The sequence below is a fragment of the Scomber japonicus genome, chromosome 17 (genome assembly GCF_027409825.1).
Source record: "Scomber japonicus isolate fScoJap1 chromosome 17, fScoJap1.pri, whole genome shotgun sequence".
In the NCBI taxonomy this organism is placed as follows: domain Eukaryota; kingdom Metazoa; phylum Chordata; class Actinopteri; order Scombriformes; family Scombridae; genus Scomber; species Scomber japonicus.
Genome location: NC_070594.1, coordinates 15,367,060 through 15,390,190, shown reverse-complemented (window position 1 = coordinate 15,390,190; position 23,131 = coordinate 15,367,060). Strand labels below are relative to the sequence as shown.

The following is a 23,131-nucleotide window of genomic DNA, read 5'->3' as shown; positions in this document are numbered from 1 at the left end:
TCTTGTTTTGTGTAGCAATACTTGTTTTTTATGGATTTACATTACACCATGCACTATCTACTATGACAAATTTTGCTCAACGCAGTCAAAATAAGTGGTAACGCTGAGTGCTAGTGAGGAAAAATCCTGGGAATCAGATTTCCTATAGTTATGCCAAGTCAGTGAACAAAGTGTATCTGCTTCCAGCTAACTGAAGTCTAGGGAGAAAAGTATTTTCCCTCAAAATATTATCATAATCTTACAAACATAGACAACAATACAGTTCACATCAAGACAGCACATTCCTTATTAAGAGTGAGAGCTCATAAACTGGGTAATGAGGAGCTTGTAACTGTGTTTTTCACAGTATGTAAAGGCATTGTTAGAGTAATGTAGGTGGTTGAATTATAAGTGTATTTTTACAAGTGGAGTTTGATGATAGAGGTTGAATGGCTGGTTATTGGGGTCCTTTCACTGCTTTGTTTGCGGTGTAATTAAATGTGCTGCGAACTAAGTTGCTGACATCATCAGAGTGGTCCAAAGAATAGATTACAGATTCATGATAATAAGCAGTTACAGATGATAGCTTGAGAACTACTGCTCTTGAAAATCAATCTTTTTAATATTGTTGCCTTCCCATTGGCAAAATAACTGGAATGTCCAGCCCCAGCAGTTATTTTACCAGTGATTTTACAAGCCCCATTTTCATTAAAGGGAAATTTCAAGATATTTCAACCTGGACCATATTTTCCCATCTTTTCATGTCTAAGTGACTGCCCAATTATGTCCTGCAGCTAAGAGTTTGATGCACGAGTAAGATTGTAAGGCCTGTTCAGTTGCCAAGAACTGCTCAAAGTATTACACTCAGTTACTCAGTAGCATAAATGTTTTGCACTGTGGTACATCCTAGTCTGATCTACTAGTTACAGTAATAAGGGTGTGCCACAGGGATTCACTCTGGATCTTGTCCTATTCATATGTATTTAAATAATACAGGTTCTTCTGTGCATGAATCTCAATTACATCTTCTCTTTTTTTATACTATTGTTGATTCTGTCCAGTTATCCATGAGAAATTACTTGACTGATTTTGAACTAAGAGGATAACATGTGTGAATCAAATGGGAATTTAAATTGATAATTGAAAACCAGCTTAAATTGCAATCATATTGTGGTGTTTTGGTCAGAAACAGAAGCAACTTTTTCTCTGAGTTGTAAGTAAGTAAGTTGCATTGTTGAAGTATTCATTTCTGCCTACGCTCCTAAACCCTTGGACTGAGTTAACCAGTCTGCTTGTAAGTGAATTACTGGAGATAATTATAATACTCACCATTTTACTGTAAATTAAATGGTTGGTTGGTCTTCTGAATGATAATGATTACTACTATTTATTTATCTGCAAAACCCACCAGAAAATTGTCATCTTATATCTCATGTTTACTTCTCTGAAAATCTGGCTCATATTAACTTGCTGCAATGATTAGCTGATGGTTCAGGAGCCATATACTGGAAATTATTTACTAAAATTATTTGCAAGGCTACATAAAGCTGGAGTGTATAGGACTTTTGTCTATCACTTCTGGCAGGGAGAGTAATTACAAAAACACTACAATACGTGTTTATGTCATAGACATAAGTTGTTTTGAGCATCACACAACCCCTGCAAAATTATTCAGTTCACTATCAGAATGTGTTCCACTCTGTCATAATATTTGGAAAGCCTTGAAGAGCTGCACGATTGAAATATTTTATCCTAATTCAAGTTACCCAGAAGTTAGGTGGCTTGGCTGGCAGAAATCTCTCGTGTGCAAACTCTGCCCATAAAGTATGCACAGTATGTATCCATCTGGCCAGTGCAGGGATATTGCCACCAACACAAGACTTCAAAAGAGATTTACCTGGCAGTGATGGGTTTAATCAGCACTGTGTAAATTTGTTTGGCAAGGCCTTGAATGTAACGCACACATTTATATGTTTGTTTAGTGTATGTTCTGTTGTTTGTTCTTGTACAATATTATATTTATATTTCGGTCTAACTATGAACAGGGTGTTGCTGCATTCATCAAACCTACCCCGAGCAAATAAAGGTGAAACAATATGTTTGTGCATGTACGTGTGAATGGACATGTGACATGAGGAACACATATACTGTAATAAACATTTAAGAGAAATTGTCAAAGATGATGAAGACTGAAAATGTATAAGAGCTGACAGAAGGGAAACATAACACAGTGAATGGATGAAAAAATGAATAAATAGAAACTGTAGAATGACTGGAATAAGAGGTTTTGGCAAAAAGGGGAGACGGAAAAATGAATAAGCATGGCCAGAAAGGAAGGAAGGAAGGAAGAAAGAAAGAAAGAAAGAAAGAAAGAAAGAAAGAAAGAAAGAAAGAAAGAAAGAAAGAAAGAAAGAAAGAAAGAAAAGTATAACGGAATAACAGAAAAAATTGGTGTTCCTTCATCAGTCCTTTGCATGTGGGCCCTGGGCACTTCTGGCTACACACTGCAACAGGGGAGGGGTTCCCCTTACAAAAGAGGCCAAATGAGGACAAGACACTGTGTGTGTGCACATGTAGAGAACATATGTGTGGAGTTCAAATGCTGTTTTTATGGGGAACAGTAAAAAAAAAACCCAGTTATCCTCAAAATGGCACAAGCTGTGACCTAATGCCACAACTAGTGAGTCACTAAAGAGAGAGGAATCAGCTACTGAATGAAGCCAGTTAAATCTCATTCTGATGCATATGTTTCTTAAATGAAAACCATATGAAAGACTCTAATGGAACAAAATTAATCCAGGTTAGGCAGAAACTGACACAGAATGACACATGGCAATTAGGTGCAATTTAGGACAGGAGGAGTAATTAAAGGAGCATCAGTTCAGTTGTTTATGGGAAATGATATAATACACAGTGTTTAACCTGACTTAAAATGCAGTGGTTATGCATTTCGCAGACAAACTAACAGAGATTTGTCGGTCATCACACATTGGTGCACACGTGCAGACATACCTGGAGGACATACACACAGAGAAACCATTGAGAAAAGTAAGTATATACACACTTGAAGAGCCAAATCTCTAAGCCTGTAATTTCCTGGCCGCACATGCTGAAACAGAGGTGGGACTTCAGAATACATCTTGACTAAGTTATAGTCTTTTTCCTATCTGTGCTTTTCCTGTCACGCATAATAAAAAATCGTAAAAATGTCTTCCAGTAATAGTACTGATGACAGTAATTTGTTGATGTGTCTTCCAGTGATCTTTGACTTTTTGTGAGAAAATGTGCAAATACAGATACTTCACGTTGCAAAATTTTTACTTCCCACCCTTTTTTCCAGTTACAGGAGCCCCGTGTGAAAAAACTTACCCCCTTAGTAGGAGAAATTTTTGTAAAAAGTGGTATTTCCCAAAAGGCTTTTTTAAAGCAGTACTCTGCTCCAGAGGTATGTGGAAAATGGTGCGTCCCAGGTGGTTGGCTGTGAATGTGCCCTTCAGAAGGAAATTTCCCTCACAGAGATTTGGCGGTTTATGCACAGTATGTTCCTGCATAAATCATAGACTAATATATCTCTGATGGATGTTCTGGGGGCTAAATGGAGATGGCTGCATTCTGGCAGTGGCTGAGTTGGAAATTGTGAAATATTTACCCTTCTCAAAAAGGCGCTGCCAAGTGTAAAATGACATATGAAGACCATAAGGAGCGATATAAGGCATGTAAGATTAACAGCTGCTAATTTTATAAGCCGTGAAAACACTGTATGCAGGTCAAAGTTGAACTGAAGTTGCATAACTAACACGATTATGGTACAAAAAATATGGCAGGATGAATGAATGAAAAAGAAAAGAAAGGAAAAAAAGCCAGAGAACGAAAACAGGAAGGTGAAAATAGGAAGTTCAGTCAATAACACATGACACCTAAACTACTCTGACACACACAAACATGAGAGCACATAAAATACATGCAGTCCAAAATCTTTTAATGGTAATATAAAAAGCATGCCTCCCTAAAGAAAATGCTAAATGCATGAAGCCCTTATTTACCTGTGAAAATAAAAAAATTGGAAACATAATTTTAAAAACTACTCTGGTATTCTCTTTAATGATGGCAAAATGTATTACTGATACAGAATGTAGACTATATATGGCTCTTTATTGGTTAATGATCCTATTGTACACAATGTGGTAAAATTCACATCCAAAAATACTTTTGTTATCTTTTTGACTCTCTTCTCAGTCTGTTGTTTTGCATATGTCCTAGATTGTCTTAGCTGTATTTGACCTTTTTAAAAAAAAAAACTATTGTTCTTTTTTTAGATTTCAAGTTTTTTTCTGGCAAATTCGATGACACATTACACATTGATCACCAAGTTAGATACAAGTTGATTTATACATACATATGAGCTCAGATGAAATGTAATGACTTCACTGTATACAACTATGTTACTTTTCAATTATTTGACTTGTATAATAAGCACATTAATCATACACTGGCTCTTTATGCATCTAATCCAAAATGTACCCCAATATTTAAAAACACCATGAAGCTGAACAACCACAACTCAATGGGATTTACTTTCCAAATGTGAATGTCAAATGAGCCACACCACTTTACACAGATACTGCCAACTGTAATACAGCCAGGGGTTGTCAGTGCTCTATTCAGGGCTGTTCTAATATTAAGTGTTTTCATACAGCCCACAATCTGCAACCAGCTCAGCCCTCCAAGTTATACTGATGTGGTTGGTGGAACTACAGACAAGTAGTCATGATATTTCTCATTACAGGACGGCCGACTTGCCTCCTTCGCATTTTTCATTTACCACATTCTCAATATGCCAACTTAATTGCTACAAGGACCATACAGATATGAGTGTGTATGTGTGTGTGTGTCTGTGCAAGGGAATACTGTAAGACCATAGTGTACAGTCAGCCGGGTGAATGTGACAAAAACTACAGGTTAGTTAAGTTTTATCTCAATCATAAATATTCACATTAAGCAGACCATTACACCTCCTCAGGAGGGATCAGTTGGGTCCTTGAACACCTGTACAAATTCCAACCTGCTCCACCTAAAGGACCGGACAGTGATATCAACAACAGTTATTAGTTGCAGATACAGACATGTCAATGTCACACTTATTTTCTTTGACGTGTGTCAAAGGAAATAATGGCTACAACAATATTTACACATCTGAGACTTGCAAGCAATGCACATAAAGGCTGCAGCTGGCCTGTAGATGGCAAATACCTGTATCTTTACATCTGCAGGGCTAGGTTGGATGTCCAGACTTTTACAATTCATCAATTTCCCCTTATTTCTTGAATAACAATAGGTACTTTGTCAACTTAATTCAATACACAAGACCTATTTTGTTTGAATGTTCTGCACTAACAAGCTCTTTCTCATTCATCCTCAGGCAAACAATACTGCAGATGTTTTCTGAGCCTTAGAAAATATCTGCAAGTATCATAATTATAGCACAATTGCATTCATGGATGAGGTAAATGTGGAACAAACTGTACCAGAAGAAACAACTTTTCTAGTAATGTTTTTTTCTTTTTTGTAGAAATTAGTGTTGAATAAAGACATTGCCATCCATAAAGTGGCTTTCCCTCTTTTTGGATTAATGTATATATATATATATATATATATATATATATATATATATATATATATATATATATATATATATAAACTGTATATAACTGTATAAGCTGTTTCTGAGTTGCTAAATAACTAACAGTGTTTAACTACACTAAAGTGAAAAGGACTGGAATGGATGAATTAAAAATGAGTCACAGATCACATTGTTTTTGTTTATGTTACCAACCCAGTGTGATCTGAAATATAGTGATGTTTTAATTATTTGTGTCAAGTGTACACAGAAGAATGCTGACTGTTTTGGATCTTAGCCTAAGATTTGAAGGAGAAATAAGAAACATGTATTCCACTGAATCACCAGCACATGTAGGAACCAATTTCTTCCACACCCATAAACACACACATGCACACATAATACAACTAAACACACTTCTTTCCTGTGCTGTTTTGGATACAAGCAGCTCTTGGGTCTTTGGACCAGATTAGCAAAGCCCAGCTGGATTTGCCACCATAGCTCATGGAAAAGGAAAGCAACAGAGCAAATCCATGAATGACACTAGTAAAGGATAAAGCAATTGAGTCTTTTTGATGAACCAGGTGCTCCAAGGTGGGACAATCCACCCTGTGATTATACCTGCGTGCAAACGAACCCTAGATGTGAATGAGGCACTCGATATCAAGCTATCGGCTCCACTAATCTTGACTCAGGTGTTTGGCATTTCTCTTGTGATGTACAGTGTTTGCAAAATGACTGTACATGTTGTTGTGAATTTAAAAGCAGGATGTTGTGGTAGACTGAAGCACACAAAGGTAACCCAATTGTTGACTTACTCTGACAGAATAAATTAGGCTTCCTTTAAGGAAACCACATCTCTTCTGTTGAACAAAGGAGTTGTTGGCTGCAGGTCATTTTCAGATCAAACGCTGCCTTTTTTAAATAAGAGGTGGATAATGTAACAAAGGCAAGCACTTCTACACCATCCTGGGGCAAACTGGAAGTAACACATCTGCAAACTGAGTGTGTGGGGGCTGTTTTATCAATGAACTTGAGTTGAGGCAGATGATCAAGTTGGACCTCTTTTTTTAATGTCTCAGCAGAATTAAAAAAGAAATGCACATTTGATGTGCTGGTCTAAGAATGAAATCAAAGATAGCTTAACAGCACCATCTAGTGGTTCGAGCCAGGCAGGGACGAAAAGGTAAGCTGTTAACCTGCAGAGCCAAATAAGCCCACGTGAGTTTAGACAACCTTTTATAGAGTGTAGAATCATGTTCTTAGTCCATAAAAAAACATGTATGTAGTTTAATAATTTGTTAGTTTTCTAAAGTGGTTCATTAGTTATTCAGTTAATTTAGATACAGGCAGTAAAGTGGCAAACAAAGCCATTGCACGCACGCACACACACACGCACACATACACACAAATATCTATCTATCTATCTATCTATCTATCTATCATCACTTGCCTAACCCTAACAATTACCCTTACTCTAACCTAACCCTAACCACTGACCTAAAAATCAATGGTCTCCAATTGGACAAGCCGCCCTCAATTAACTGGTTCCAAGTCTAGGAGTTATCCCTAAAAGTAGACTATGACACACAAAACACACACACACACACACACACACACACACACACACACACACACACACACACGTTTGTACTGCTATCTTAGTTAGGGCATTTATTGAAATAATGCGTTCCCTTGCGCCTTACTTTAAACTTAACCATCACAACTAGGCCTAACACTAACCTTAAACTGAATCTAAACCCAATTCGGACATTCACCTTAAAACTAAACCTGAAACTTTAAACAGTCCGTTAAATGTGTGACGGGCCAAAATGTGCCCTGACTTTCTTAAAAATTGATTCTCACAACGACAGCCATACTAGTACAAACTGACACACACACCCGCGCGCGCGCACGCACACACACGCACAAACACGAGACACGAGAGCGACTACCCGCATGCGCAATGCCATCTGGCTCCTCGGCGTCCAGGAGATTGCGAGAAGATGATGCGACTGAGCAGAGCGAATGCATAATTGGCCTATCTTAGTCATAGCTTTTCACTTGCCTTGTCTAGTTTCTTGCCAAATTGCTGTTTAATGTCGAAGTGTAAGCGGAGCGCTGTAGAAACTGATTAGGAGCAACGGCAGGAGCAGAGAGCAGCCGTCATTGAAAGGAGTTGGCGCATCAAATTGCACCGGATGTCATTACACGCTCTTAAATATCGAGGACGTGAGTAACTGCGTCTTTGTGTGTCTTTTTGTGTTGTAGTAATTTACTTGTGTACATGCAAAACGCCTTTTTCTGCATTGACTTTTAAAAGCTTGCTCACTTCCAAGTTGTGAGCCTTTTTTTCAGGGGTTAATTTGGAATTCGTGCTGGAGAAGAGTCCTACCCTTTGTCCCCGACAAATCAGTCCCTAAGTGGGACGAGGGAGACACTTTTCATGCCATTTTCAGAGTTAAGAGTCTAATCTCTTCCTCTCTTAACTCCTATCAGCCACCCACCTGTTACAGTGAGCCTGGGCAAAACTCCTATTTTATTTAGAGTAATCCTTATACAAAAACGGAATTGTAATTTTATTGGCTGTGGATGACTTAGACTTAAAAAAAAAACTAAATTAAGCAGCATGTGAGTAAGTAAGTGAGATAGTGTATATTCTGTACCACAGAATTGTTATTGGAATATGACACCAGTGCTGTTATTTATCACATTTTCCCTGTGAACAAGGCTTATTTTAGTGTGCCACAGCACAGGCAGGCAGATAACCATCAAACGGGCTTGTGGGTCGTTGGGCATTTGTACTTACATCTAAGCTCGTTGATCAATTGAATTTAAGCCTCTTGAGCGGTCCGAGCGAAACCTGCTGACACATGCGCCCCAGTCTTTTTGTGTGCGCACAAACCCGGTTAACCCGCTCTATCTCATTTCCCAGCGCGGCCCACTACAACTAAACTGTGGGTGTGTTTTTATATAAAGCCCTGCGGGAAAAAAAGCTTCCTTTCTGCAGAATATCTAGTCTTCACTCCTATCTGCAATATTGCACTGAAAATACTACACATTTTACTATCATTAGACACTCATTGGTGGAGAGTAGTTACTGAAAAGATAAATAACTTATTTAGAGGGCAGCTGATCTGACGCATCGGATTAATTATAGATTAATGAAAGCACACCTGCTGTCAGATGGACAAGAGCTGATTGTTATGCAACACTGTTTAATAAGAGTCAATTGAATGTAGCATGTCTCTTGATTTGCTACTTCTTTGACAACTGCATTTTCATTATTTTAGTCTTTTAATTTGTGTTCATTAAATGTAGAGAAGGTTCATAGAAAAAGTTTTAAGTTAAGCAGGTTAATAAAGGAATTATTAAACCCATTTGTCAATCTATCTATCTATTTGTTTATTTGTCTATCTATCTATCTATCTATCTATCTATCTATCTATCTATCCTCTTCTTCATTTAAGTTCTGCACATTATGGTTTGTATGCATTGTACACCTACCAACAGACTGATAAGATAGAGAGAAAAGATACGGATAGAGAGAAAAGAGTGTCAGGAACAGAGAAAGAGCAATTGCAAAACCCAATATCATCTAGCCTATTTCCTACAATTACCTCAAACTACTGTGACTGATCAGCAATCATAAGAATCAATGGAAAGTGCATTAGCATGACGTGGTGCTAATGTTACCATACTGTCTCCGATGAGGGAAAGTGAGGAGAGGCCTATTGTGCTCATTTTTGATGTTTACAGCAATGGTGGAAAGGCTATAATGGCAGAAAAATGTGATCCATGCATTTATTATGGACTGAATAACATAATTAGCAGGTAACACATTGAGAAGCCTGTTTTATATGTACAGGGTGACAAATTTTCACTCTTGGGTGCGGTTTAAACTTCTATAGATGTACATCATGATTGCAAACAAGAGTATTTGTAGAAAATCACACATACTGTGAGCACAAAATGATTCCACAGTGGTGCTCCTCATGCTTCTAGTTACACTGATAGGATACGTTAGGCCTGTAATTTAATATGGGTGGCTCTCAGTGACTCTGACTTTCTTGCTTCTCTCTCCCTCTCCCTGCTGCAGTATAAACAAGACCAAAGGCAGAGCCATGGAGGTTGTAACACATTTGGTGAATGACAGTGTAGAATTTTACAAATGGAGCCTTACTATAGCAGGTAAGCTGGGATTTTTCATCATTTTCTAAACCACAAAAGAGTTGTGCTGCTGCTACAGTAGATAATATCGCATCACTGGCAGCTGAGTATTTTTTTAACTGTAGTTTAATAATGTAGTTTTTTTTATCATTGTGTGATGTTATAATAAAATAATAATAATGGAATATATGTTACTCAAGCTAAAATGTTGAAAAACTGGAAAGTGACAATGCCACTTGATTAATCTTTATAATGTCATTGCAACAGTAAAGATAAGGAGTTTCATACTAATTTTGACCATATTGTTTAAATCCATCTTTTTGAAATTGCCTTTGTGATACAAACATTATTGCATTGGAAAATGGCATGAGAACATATCTATGGGTCAAAGCTGAACCAGGAAAGACAACAGCTAGTTTGTGTGATAAATTATGTTTGAACCATTACTTGGTTTATATAATATGGTCAAAATTGGAGCTAAAACCTGATTTGTTGCTTATATAGTGATATCTTGTATACTGTCCCTGTGTTTATGTAGTGAGACTAGTGAGTACATTGTCATCATTACCCATGAAAATATAGCCATAAAAAGCTACAAGGTAAAAAAAAAAAGCAATTGAATATTGTTAGCTAACAATTTTCCTTGTACTTAACCTTTTTGCCCAAATGCTACAATATGTTGAAATCTTTAGTTGTCATGCTTCTGCACAGTATGTGGCTTTGCCATTTGTCTCTGCAAGCTCTCCCACCACTGACTTGAACCTATTTTCCTACAGACAAGAGGGTGGAGAGCTGGCCAATGATGTCATCTGCCTTGCCCACTCTGGCCATCAGCTGCCTGTACCTGCTCTTCCTGTGGGCAGGGCCTAGATACATGCAGGACCGCCAGCCCTATACACTCAGGAAGACCCTCATAGTCTACAATTTCAGCATGGTGGTCCTCAACTTTTACATCGCCAAAGAGGTCAGTGCCAATGTAGACTCAATCCTGGAAGGACACAGAGATTACTTTGTGTATCATTGGACAGTAATGTGTGCAACTTGCAGAAATGGCCACACAGACTTATAGTTTTTTCAGGGCTATAAAGGAATGATTTGGCAATAAAACCACAAGATCTTACTCCTAACACTAGTGTTACTAAATTTTGATGAATACATTACAATGGAGAATCTTAAAACGGATTGCAGGTCTAGTAGTTTATGTACAGGCTTGTTTATGTACATGAACATTAAGGTAACAACACGCCAAGCTGCCTTCACTTCAGTTTCTCTGTTGTAGCAGAGAGCTCACATTCAGTCTTTTGCAATTCCAGCTGTTTTTTTCTGCTTTTGGCATGTTGCATGTTTGCAGCAAGACTCACAGAATGCACTTGTTTATTCAGAAGGGACAATAAGCAGCCTGTAGAAAAAATTAGAGTGAATGGCATCACTTACTTACAATTTAGCCTCTGTAATATGACATTTAAGTGAGAGAGTCAGAGAGTGGCTTATGCATCTTTTTCATTATTTTAAAACAGATAAATGTAGAAACCCAAACACAGACTTTTTGATATATTCACTCAAAATGAAGGAGCCTGCAGCAGATTATACAAAGCAGAAGATGGATTCCAGTAATGATCTCTTATCCTGGAGGGCACAGACAATTCTTAAATAGAACTCAGATATTTTACCTGAAATACATTTTGTTTAGTCCTGCTGTCTTGTCAGTGTTGCCAGGATCCTGTATTGTTTACACCTTCCTTGTTTGATCCTTTGCTATAGCTTTTTTCAACTATTTTCCTGCCAGTCTCTCTCTGACTATGGTTTGTTTCTTACCACCAGCTCCTAATAGCCTCTAGAGCAGCCGGGTACAGCTACCTCTGTCAGCCTGTCAACTACTCGAATGATGTCAACGAAGTCAGGGTGAGTTTCCATCAACACATAAACACGTTTGCAACATACATGCATGTAAACAGATACACACACCTCTGTGCATGCTTACTAAATGCCTCTTGAAAAAAGTAGAATTAATTTAATGTCTCAATCATCACTAACTGCATATCAAGTAGTGGATTTTATCCAGGTCTACCAGGTGGAAGGATGCTGTAATCCTAATGTTGGCATCAAGATCACTATTGTTCTATTTTTGTCGCATTTGTATTTCAGTGCTGTCTAGAGTTAGAGGACGGAAGAAATAGAGGATTGAGAGATAAAAGTTTATATCTATAGTGATTTCAGGACAAAGAGGGTGTGGCCTGCTCTCAGAGAGGCTGGAGTAATTGCTCTCACCACCCTTAAACTCCGCCCCCCCCTCATGTCCACCTACTTGCTCTTTCATGATGGCATTAGTAAGGGATAAGAGATGCCAGAGCACCATGGCTTAGAGAGCAACCGTGTGTACTATACATTTGTCCATGTGTGCAACAGACAGGGAAGAATGAGGTAGATAGGAAAACGCACAGGGAGAGATAGGTGATGTGTTTTGTTTCCAAATCCCTCCACTTAATTTTATGGTTGAAGTCTGAATTTCAACTCTGGGATCAATAAAGTGTCATTCTATCCTTACTTACTGTATAAGACATCTGCACAACAGAGTACAAATGAATTATGGCTTTCAGGCAAGGCATTTATTTAATTTAGTCATATACTCACTATAAATGGGGACTGTATATAATACAGTTACTCTAAAAAAATATGATATAAACATTTGTTACTATATTTGTACTCTAAATGCTGAGTATACTATGATCCATCATCCATCTGTATTATGATATTATTTAACTGTATGTATTGAGTTTGTAATAATTAAATCTAATAATCATGCCAAAGATGCTCTCACTCACAGTGGTGTCGATGCCTACGCACCATAGCAGTGAAGCAGTATAATTGACTCTGCCTCATTTCATGTTTTCAGATAGCGTCTGCTCTTTGGTGGTACTACATTTCCAAAGGAGTGGAATTCCTGGATACAGTCTTTTTCATCCTGAGGAAGAAATTCAACCAGGTCAGCTTCCTCCATGTCTACCACCACTGCACCATGTTCATCCTCTGGTGGATTGGCATCAAGTGGGTCCCCGGTGGACAATGTGAGTAAAAGGCTGGGAGGGTAAAAGGCTGCTCAGAGGATGTGTTGACATACTGCAATACTGCTGTATGCAATTTATCACATTGATCTTCTCACTTAAGATTTAAAAGCACTGACCTTTATTGGTGGCATGACCGAAATGTGACCATGTTATCTATCCGCAGCTTTCTTTGGTGCAACCATCAACTCTTCCATCCACGTCCTCATGTATGGTTACTATGGCCTGGCCGCCTTGGGACCTCACATGCAGAAGTACCTCTGGTGGAAGAAATACCTCACCATTATTCAGATGGTGGGAATCACTTCATGGTTTAATTTTTGAATAATTCTTGAAAATTTGCAAAGAAGTTGTAATGAAAAGTTTTATTTTCCAGCAGATGTTTAAGTTAGCAGATATATGGAAATCCCTAGAATGACGCACAGACGCTACTTGTTATGACATAATCTTGCCGTCATTGCCAATAAACTGGTCTGTGAGACATCTGAGACACCAGAAAAGAGGAAATGAAATACTAAAATTTTGTTATGGCATTAAAGTCTGTCCATTCCAATGTTCTATTCAAGAGCTGTTATCCTATAAATGTGTTACTAATTGTCATATTGACATAATAGATCTGTGTATGTAGGGAATAATGTGTTTTTGTTTAGATCATTTTGCTCCTTTTCAGATGTTATGTTTCAGATTTGCTTTTACTTTTAATCATATAACCGTGTGCATGAATTTTATGTGTTCAACAGATCCAGTTCCACGTGACCATTGGCCACGCTGGCCACTCCCTCTACACAGGCTGCCAGTTCCCCTGCTGGATGCAGTGGGCTCTGATCGGTTATGCTGTCACCTTCATCATCTTATTCGCCAACTTCTACTACCACGCTTACCGAGGCAAGCCTTCCTCCTCAAGTAAGGGAGGCAAGCCCATCACAAACGGCACCACGATGGTAACTAACGGTCACAGCAAAGTGGAGGAGGAAGTGGAGGATAACGGAAAGAGGCAAAAGAAAGGAAGAGCGAAAAGGGAGTAAAGAGGGAGAGGGGCTTGCTTGGTGATAAATGGAGAGAAAACAGTTATTTTAAGGGCCAGAGAAGGAGGGAGGGGAGGGAAAGAATAAAGAGAAGTTCAAACCAGACAACCATCCCTGCAAAGAATTGCAGTGTGTGTTTGTGTCTGTAATGGGTTCTGGTTTTGACAGGAAGAGGGTTGTTTGTTGTCTCTATTACAGTTTTTTTATCGAACAAATCCAAATGTTGATGATGTAGGCTCTGTGCTATTCTGTCCAACTGTTTTGGACCATAATACGACCAAAATGTTAGGGCCTACAAACTGCTCAGCATCCACTAACTTATCAACCAAAATTCACCTCCAACTTTTTTACACTGGATTTCAGTATTGTTTTATTTTGAGAGCTTAAATAGTCTTTAATATGCTAATTTATTTTCTAGTGCTTTAAAATATTTTAATGAATTTAACTATTACAACAAAAGAACATGAAAAGGTTTATACCAAAGGCTTTTTGGGGATTTGTTTTGTTTACGAATACATAGAGTTGAAAGAAGTTTAGAAAAATGAAGAAAAAAAAACGCATTACAAAGTTCTCATATCTGCCATCTACTGTATTTGACTACTCTGATTACAAAGGCTCTTTATTCATCTACACCATCTACCACTCAAACTTATCATGGACTTAACATGTCTTTGCTGTCTCACTGATGTATCTGTGCTGCATTTACAAAATCAACTGCTATTTCATTTGTGTTTATTGTGAATTCAAAACTTGGTTTTAAACACTCGGGGTGGGTGGGGACAGTAGGTCCTTTTAGTATTTATGCAAATTTGTGGGTATCTTTGTTACATTACATATTTTTTTGTGGGTCCTCATGATTTATTTCTTTTTGCTGTGCAATGTAGCCGAGGTGCAAGAATAAGAGATTGAAATTCAGCTCAATATTGTCTCACTGCCACGTAGGACTGAAGGGAAATTCATCCTGAAAAGAGCTTTTTTTAAGGAAACAAACGATAATTTCATTGTCTTATTAATGAAACCGACACAGCTTGTTGCTGCACATATAATTGAAATAAAGACAGTGTCAGCACCCATAAGCTTATGTGTGTGTCTGGTTTTGTGTATGGATCCATAGGACTGAGTACAGGTTCAAGATGTTATCCATCAGGAACTTAATCTCATACTGAAGCCTCCCTATCCCCCACCTTCCTGTTTCCTCTCTCGACTCATTCCCCTACTTCCTTCATCTGTCTTTTTCATCCCAGGATCTGCAGGATGGAAAGGGCTCTTGTAGGTGTGTGCGAGTAAGGCAGAGGTAGGCTGTGTGTCTTTGGCCTGTCCAGACAGATCTGCCCTAATCTTTTGGGGGTAAATTGGCTTTAGCTCCAAAAGAGCTTACTTCAACGTCACTCCATGAGGTACCTAGGAAAGCAGGTCACTAGAAGAGAAGCCTTTACTAATCTGCCATCAGGTCTCCACTGTAACTCTCAAACTGTATGGATTAGTTAACATTTGGCTTTAGAAAGGAGAGGAGGAAAAAAAGATGTTCACTTTGTGTATAATATAAGTAAACTGATGACTTTTTATGAGAGAAACTCAAGTGATACTGGTGCAGTGCAACCTAATACCCTGACTGATTCCAGGACTTTACCCCATTCCTCATCCACTTTTATTTCACACACTTGCCATCCATTTCTTAATTAGCTTGTGAAAAGCATACCATTAACCCATTATTCTTACTCCACATTGTAGATTCACTAATGGCATCCATTAAATTATTCATCTACTATCCTCTTCCTGTTTTCCAAGTGCAGACATCATCAGGCCAGATAGCAAATGCTTTCAGCATATTCAACATTTTCTCCTCCACATCTTCCTCTCTCTATCCTATTGTACATGCACTACTTTACTCTCCACCTTATCCTGGGGCCCCACCACCTGTCTCTTTGCACTTGTGCCATCAGGGTGGAGGTGTAAAGAGGTCTAAGGGTGTAGATGTGAATGGTACATTCGATGAGATGAGTGTGAGAAGGTGTATTTGTCCTCCTTGGGGACACAGAGGGATCTAAGCCAAGGGACTAAGAGGATTGCTGAAGGGCTTCAGCTTTTCTACCAAAGGCATTTAGCGCAGGTCACTATAACCTGCAATCCTGCTGCCACAGGAATGCACATACACACACCTGTATGTACGCAAGTACTGTGGATCTTGAGCAAAGCCATTTGTGTCAGAATAATTAATAAATGGCTACACTTTGATGCCAAACTTTAAATAAACACTTCCATATGCAACATCCATGGAAACAATTTGTGCAAAAATCAAACTGCTAGTTCTCAAATTCATTACTCTTAACCTGCCATTGATAATGTTGCACGAATGTACAGGCCTGTAATTTGTGGTATACTGGCGATTTACTCACCCTGTCTTCTTAAAGGGCCAGTCTGTTGGAGGGTGAAGGGTCAGTTTGCAGGGGTTAAGCCTTGCAAACCCGACCTGTCACTCACTCATCTCATTAGCAATTATATGACTAAGGAGCTCATTCTAGCCTAAGAGAGTGGAAACAGTCAGCGTTTTACGCCCCGTCTGTGTTGGACAGATTGCGTTCAGAGCTTGTGCTGAGTTATGTGTAGACAGCGCCCTCTGCTGGTGAGCCTGAATTTAGCCATTACATTCCTGGGCAGATAAGGTAAGGGGCAATATAGTGCAGTTTTTGTTTTTAAACTGGGTGAAACATACTGTCTGTGCATGCATGAATTATATATTAAAGTCTGGATCAAGAACTGTGCAAGCATACAACTGACCCAGGGCCTCAGACCCTCACAGGGCCATAAGGTTCACTATGTGGCAAATGGTTTCTGGTGGTCTCATTAGTTGCAGATGTGTTAAGTAATAGGCCTAGTGTATGTCCCACTAAATCACAATATGACCTGCGATGAGAAGGGCCATAAGGTGACATCCGCACTATTACATAATGTATTATACAATATGTAGGCCTACATAATTCTAAGGCTTAAATTAAAAGCTAGTATTAGTTCAGTTTAGCTTGAGCCTGCAATGTGCATATTCCTAAATATATCTACAACACATTAATTACAAACTATTTTTGGAGGGTAACAGCCCTACATTTAACTCTGTAAACACTAAAAGCATTGTCATTTCTAATGTTATTGAGTATTTATTGTCAATAACAAGCAATGCAATTTTAAGAGGTTACTTTAAAAACTAATTTTTCTTACATGCAGTTTCAACTTGAAGCTCAACGTTTGACACCTGCTTTGGCAGAGTGTTAATATATAGTTAAATTAAGTAAAGTGGGATCTTATAATACAATAGTTCTCAAAGTGTGGACCGAGATGAAGGGGTAAGTAACATAAAATCATCTTTAAGCAACAAATCTTATCAGATGAGGGGCTCCGGGACAAGGCCTTATCAAACCGGGGTTCGTGGTTTAGTTTGAGTCAGTTCAGGGATCCTTGGTGTAAAACAGTTTGAGGGCCACTGTGGTGAAACGACCATGTGGAAGGGTGGTTGCTTCCTGATTTGACGTACATGATCACGTCATATGGTCCGTGCCCCTGCAGTGCCTGGTGGTGCCCTCAGCGCCTCCCAGCAGTACTCTGCGGTAAGGATTAATATAATGTGGCATTTGGTTTAACTTTGTTAAGGTCTTTGGGATCAGTAGGCTAAAGTCTGTCTGTAATGGTACCTGAAAAAAGAAGTAATCCTTCACTTCACTTGTAAAGTTGGTTCAGAATGAGAAGGTGAGCACTTTAAAGAATTTGAGAAAAGCGGCATCTTGTGGATTTCCATCCTGGATCAAGTTAAAACTTTATAATTTTCTCAGTGTTGCAACATAGTTGGAACTATGACTAAGTTGTGTAATTAAATGATTTTTGCCCTCTCTTGTCAAGGATGAAACACTGTAAATATGTTTGGAGTTTATGTCAGTGCAGCAGAGAATGAAGCCTGCCACGAGTGGCGCTGCAGTTCCTCCATCACCATCGTCATCGGCTGCAGACAATAGCGCAGGGAGGAGGCAGCACCGGGCTCCCTCGCCGGCTAGAGCCCAGGAAGGGGCAGCTCCCAGACACCCGGCCAGGTCCAAGTCTCCACTCTCTGCAGGAAGGAGTAAAAGGAGTAAAAGCATCGGGGTGAGGTCCGCTGACGGAAGGGAGAGGGAGCCCGAGAGCCACGCCGGTGCAGCTGTTCACCCGGATGGTGCTGAAGCTGATCTCGTCAAACCAAACAGGGCGGATGCTGTTGGAAGAGATCTGATAGATTCAGCGCCGTCCCGTCGCTCCACTCTACGTCTGCCCTGCCTCCAAGGTGACTCCAACCAGCGTAAAACCTCGTCTGCCTTTTCGGTGAAAGAGAAAGGGAGGAAACCCGGAGAGGGAGGCAGCCGCAGGGAGAGAAGCGACCCATCTGCGGGATGCACAGCGGGCCTCGGGTTGGGTTTGTGGAGAGGAGGATGCTTACAAGCTGAACTGATCCACTTCCATCTGCAGAAGAGACTGAAGAGAAGCGGGGTGAAGATGCATAGCAAAGCAGACGGCAACGGTGGAGGAGAGGAGGCCGCTCACGGAGAGCCGGAGCCGGCTGCAGAGGCTACAGAGGCGGGGTCCGTGACACAGCAGCAGGACCAGGCCTTCGAAGACGAGATGGAGAGACTGCTGGAGGAAAACGAAGATCTCAAGGTTTGCCACTTTGCCACATATTCGTTTTTATGTGGACTGCTAGTGCTCCATCATCAGCTTTAACTATGTGGAGATGAAAATACAACCTCGTCACCAGTCGACATTTGGGTTGTTTGTTTTTTATCAGATGAATCAAAATGGTCCCTTCACCATGTAAACATAGCCAAGTAAACATGAATTGATTTGTGTATTGGGCATCCTCCAAGAATTCTTCACCAAGAACATAAACCTGAGACCTAAAGGGAAATTACACTGGCTACAGATAATTAATTGCCTATTGATCATAATAGTATTGATCTGCTATGATCAATAATATCATTTGTTCAGAGGGACAACCGGGAGTCAGCAGCTTGGATTTGCATTAGATGCATGTGCCATGTTGGTTGCTGCAGTAAATGTTGTCTTAATGGCATGTCAAAAAATTTTAAATTCACATCACATAAAATCGTTTGCTTGCCTGAAGTTGACTGTATTTGGCTCATGTCCAAAACATCCATTACTCCATCTATGGAGTCAAAAGTCAAATTCTATACCCAAAAGATGACAGATTATTCACTCATGGTTATTATTTTAACCCTTACATGCTATTCAGGGTCAAATCTGACCATTTTTATATTTAGAGCTGTAAAAACACCTTATACACATTTTTCACTAGCTGGACTTTTCCTAATGTGATCCAGAATATACAAAATTATATTTCTGTGCAGCTGATACACATTTTTCTATATGCAAATGTACAAATTTAACCTGAATTGAATAAAAACAATTAAAAATCAACATTTAAATATGCTGTATCCTTCATATTCTATAAAATGTTCTACTAGACCATAAAATAGTGACTGTGAATGTCTTTCATTTTACTCTTGACAGCTTCATTAAGGATCAATCAAACATTTATTAATGACCGATGGGGGAATTTATGAATGTGAATTGGTGTAGAGACTAATTATGAGTCAGAATATGAACAGTATGTAAGGGTTAACCAACATATAGTTATTGTGGCACTTACAATAAACTTTCCACCAGTGTGAGATTGAAGAGATGAGGACCGAGATGGATGAGATGCGAGACACGTTCTACGAAGAAGACACTTGTCAGCTGCAGGAAATGAGGCGTGAGCTAGAGAGAGCCAACAAGAACTGCCGAATCCTGCAGTATCGCTTGAGGAAGGCTGAGAGGAAGAGGCTGCGCTACGCCCAGACCGGGGAGATCGATGAGGAGCTGCTCAGGAGTCTGGAGCAGGACCTGAAGGTACAGATGGGAGGGGGATGTGTCTGTCTGGGTGCAGTTTGCAGGATATCGGGATTACTCTGCCAAACGGATGTTGTGATTAATGTGTGTAATGATTGTATGTTAAGCACTACAGTTGATGCCACAAAGAATTCCATCCAAAATATAAGATATATGCTATGCACTCAGCTTGACAGTTATTTACTTTATTGGTTGTATGAACTATTTTGTCTTGATCTTTCTCATAAAACTTTAAAAAAGGTGTAAATAAAACAAAAATTGGTGTTTAAGGTTTTCATTTGGCAATATATATTATAAAGTTTTATCATTGTATAAACTAAACTTAGTTTCACAAGTGTAGTTTTCAATTAAATCACAAAACAACCACTGCAGGTAGCGAAGGATGTCTCTGTGAGGCTGCACCACGAGCTGGAGAAGGTAGAGGAGAAACGCTCCAAGACAGAGGACGAGAATGAAAAGCTGAGACAGAAGCTTATAGAGGTGGAAGTGACCAAACAAGCTCTGCAAAATGAACTAGACAAAGCCAAAGAGGTAAGCACACACATATCACTATCATACACACCTGCTGGCAGCGTGGTGGTCATACATTTGATCATTCTATAATTCACTGTCCTCCAATAGTCTCAAAAGAGAAGAGGAAGCAAGGACATCCAAAAGACAGACAAGAAAGCAGCACAGACTCCTACTGAGGTGAGATGTACACCGTATCCTGACTGTTTAACTGTATTTATTCATTTTTCATTTTTCCTGATATTTTCTTTTTTTTCTTTCTTTTTTTTTCTTTGCCTGATATTATTTTGTGTTTCATTGTGTTGGTGTAAATGAGGACTCCTCCTCAATGGTCTTTCGAGGTTAATAATAACATCATTATAAATACTGTAATCACTGCCTGTCATTCTTTTTTTTCTTGCCTTGCAATAACAGTTGCATTGCAACAAAGTAACAAAAAGAATCATCAGGAAGTATTTCCCATAGTGTGTGATCTCAGCATTGAACAATGATCTTTTTCCCTTATTCCATAATTCATTCCAACATCAATACAGCTTATTAATAAAATAGATTCTGCAGGTTTGTGTTTCCAAGTCAAACACTGCTTTTTCCTCTCAGATGTAACACGCCAAAGCAAATGTTCCAATCATTTGATAAGAGAAAGAAATCTGGGTTTGCAGAGCTTCAGCAATTACTTAAGACTTAGTGTCAAATATCCTCTTGGTCCAATGAAAGATGTTTTGGCTTAGAAAGACTGGCATAAATCTTCTCTGCACTTTAATCTTATGTTCTTCCATCTTTACATCTGATTGCCAACCTTCTTAACTCTAGGATTAAGTTTTAACCATTTCTACTTGCATGTGCGGTACAATACGGTCTGTGTTCTCTCCTCTCTGCTTCAGGAGGACAATGAGGACCTTAAGTGCCAGTTAGCTTTCATCAAAGAGGAAGCCGTACTTATGAGGAAGAAGACGGCCAAGATTGACAAAGAGAAGGACCGTCTGGAGCAAGAGCTGCAGAAGTACCGCTCCTTCTATGGCGAGCTGGACAGCACCCATCCTAAAGGAGAGGCTGGGGGGCCACCCACCACCCGCGAGTCAGAACTGAAGCTGCGGCTCCGTCTGGTGGAGGAAGAGGCCAACATCTTGGGAAGGAAAATTGTTGAGTTGGAGGTAAGAGCAGACAATTCAACGTGGAGTTATTGAGTGGAAGTTATGAGATTAACAAGCGGGTTCCCCTCTTTCCCACAGGTGGAGAACCGAGGCCTGAGGGCTGAGCTTGACGACCTTCGTGGTGAAGGAGAGGGGGCGGGAAGCTCTGGGTGTGGAGCCATGGGCGGGCCGGGAGCAGGGCGAGGCCTTGGAGATGATCTTACGGAGCTCAGGCAGCAGCTGCAGCTGGTGGAGGATGAGGCAGAGCTCCTGAGGAGGAACCTAGCTGACGCTGAGGAACAGAACCAGAGGGTGACTGCAGAGCTGAACAAGTTACGGTTCAAAGCTGGCACGCATGAGGGAGGTGCCAGGCATGGAGGAGGAGGAGGAGGTTCAGGGATAGATGGAGCAAAGGCAGAGGCGCTGCAGGAGGAGCTGAAGACAGCAAGGCTACAGATTAATGACCTAAGTGGCAAGGTATGAAGGGTTGATTGGCTATGTTGACTCTAATTTGATCATTTTATTATGAACTGATAAAATATTTGTTTCTGTACTTTTTGCTGTAGTCACCAAATAAAAAGTACTTTGTTAGGGCCCATATAAAAGTCTTTTTCTAATCGTGTCTCTTTTTGTAGAAATTTGATCAGGTTAGAAAAACAAACTAAAAGTCTATAGCTATGCTCTATCACACGACTACCACCTCTGTTTTTCCCTTCAGGTCATGCAGCTGCAGTACGAGAACCGCGTGCTCCTCTCCAACATGCAGCGCTATGACCTGGCCTCCCACCTTTCTCTGCGACCCAGTCCAAGAGACAGCGATGCAGAGAGTGACACTGGTGGTGCAACAAGTGGTCGGCGTGAGAGCGACGAGGACTCCACCTCATCCCGCTTGCTCCCGCCACACCGCAAACGTGAGGGTCCTGTAGGCGGAGAAAGTGACTCAGATGAGGTCAGAAACAATAATGGCAGCAGCCGGTGCCTGACACCTACAAGGGGCCTCTACACTCCCACTGGTCCTGAGGGTGCCGCCTCTTCTGCATTGGCCCGCTTCCTGCCTGGTGGGCGGTGCACCATGCGCGAAAGGCAGCAAATGATTGACATACGCGTTGAAGCGGAAAGGCTGGTTCGGACCATCGACCGGCTGATTGCAGACACGGCCACCATCATCTCAGAGGCAAGGGTCTTCGTGACCAACGGGGACCTAATGTTCGGGATAGGAGGGGAGGAGGGTGGAGAGGAGGATGGGGGCAGGATCAGGGAACATGAGCTGCTGTATCGCATTAACGCCCAGATGAAAGCCTTCCGAAAAGAACTACAGGCCTTCATAGACAAACTTGAAGTGCCACGGCCAGAGGACAGAGAAGCAGAGGAGCCGCTGTCGGTGAGAGAGTCTAAATGTACACCGTATGAGTAAAGTTGGATTATGGCACATGAAATGTCTGAAACTGGTTAATGACGATTCTGTTTCTTCCTTTTTCTCACTTAAACAACCTCTTGTTCCTCATTGTCACTTCACTCTTCCTCCACCCAGATGTTTCAGCCCATCATCCTTCTCATCCTCATACTTGTGTTGTTCTCATCCCTCTCTTATGCCACCATCTTTAAACTAGTCTTTCTTTTTACCCTTTTTTTTGTTCTGTGATGTACGCTTCCCTTAATTTACATCACCCCTGTTTTTGTTTTTTGTGTGATTTGATTTTTTTTGTTTGTTTT

General features: G+C 40.1%; 2 protein-coding genes across 2 annotated transcripts; both read left to right on the top strand.

Annotated features, from left to right (window-relative positions):
* The first annotated feature begins 7,743 nt into the window (after positions 1–7,743).
* Positions 7,744–13,853, top strand: elovl4b (ELOVL fatty acid elongase 4b). The gene is made up of 7 exons (XM_053337516.1): positions 7,744–7,828; positions 9,696–9,787; positions 10,543–10,730; positions 11,588–11,668; positions 12,660–12,831; positions 12,995–13,122; positions 13,569–13,853. Exons 2-7 carry the CDS (start codon positions 9,721–9,723, stop codon positions 13,851–13,853), a joined length of 921 nt encoding a protein of 306 aa, XP_053193491.1. The 5' UTR covers positions 7,744–7,828; positions 9,696–9,720.
* A 3,936-nt stretch (positions 13,854–17,789) lies between these two features.
* Positions 17,790–23,060, top strand: LOC128377539 (protein SOGA3-like). Its single transcript, XM_053337493.1, has 8 exons — positions 17,790–18,527; positions 19,554–19,778; positions 20,151–20,309; positions 20,400–20,468; positions 21,170–21,439; positions 21,518–21,895; positions 22,137–22,799; positions 22,950–23,060. The coding sequence occupies exons 1-8, from the start codon at positions 17,790–17,792 to the stop codon at positions 23,058–23,060; spliced, it is 2,613 nt and encodes an 870-aa protein (XP_053193468.1).
* Positions 23,061–23,131: the final 71 nt, after the last annotated feature.

What these genes read in the sequence shown, in the direction of transcription:
- LOC128377539 (XM_053337493.1), top strand. Translation starts at nt 17,790, where the DNA reads ATGAAGCCTGCCACGAGTGGCGCTGCAGTTCCTCCATCACCATCGTCA. An exon ending in AGGAAAACGAAGATCTCAAG is followed by an intron (nt 18,528 to 19,553) that starts GTTTGCCACTTT and finishes ACTTTCCACCAG; the next exon opens with TGTGAGATTGAAGAGATGAG. An exon ending in TTAATGACCTAAGTGGCAAG is followed by an intron (nt 21,896 to 22,136) that starts GTATGAAGGGTT and finishes TTTTCCCTTCAG; the next exon opens with GTCATGCAGCTGCAGTACGA.
- elovl4b (XM_053337516.1), top strand. Translation starts at nt 9,721, where the DNA reads ATGGAGGTTGTAACACATTTGGTGAATGACAGTGTAGAATTTTACAAA. An exon ending in ACTTTTACATCGCCAAAGAG is followed by an intron (nt 10,731 to 11,587) that starts GTCAGTGCCAAT and finishes TCTTACCACCAG; the next exon opens with CTCCTAATAGCCTCTAGAGC. An exon ending in ACCTCACCATTATTCAGATG is followed by an intron (nt 13,123 to 13,568) that starts GTGGGAATCACT and finishes TGTGTTCAACAG; the next exon opens with ATCCAGTTCCACGTGACCAT.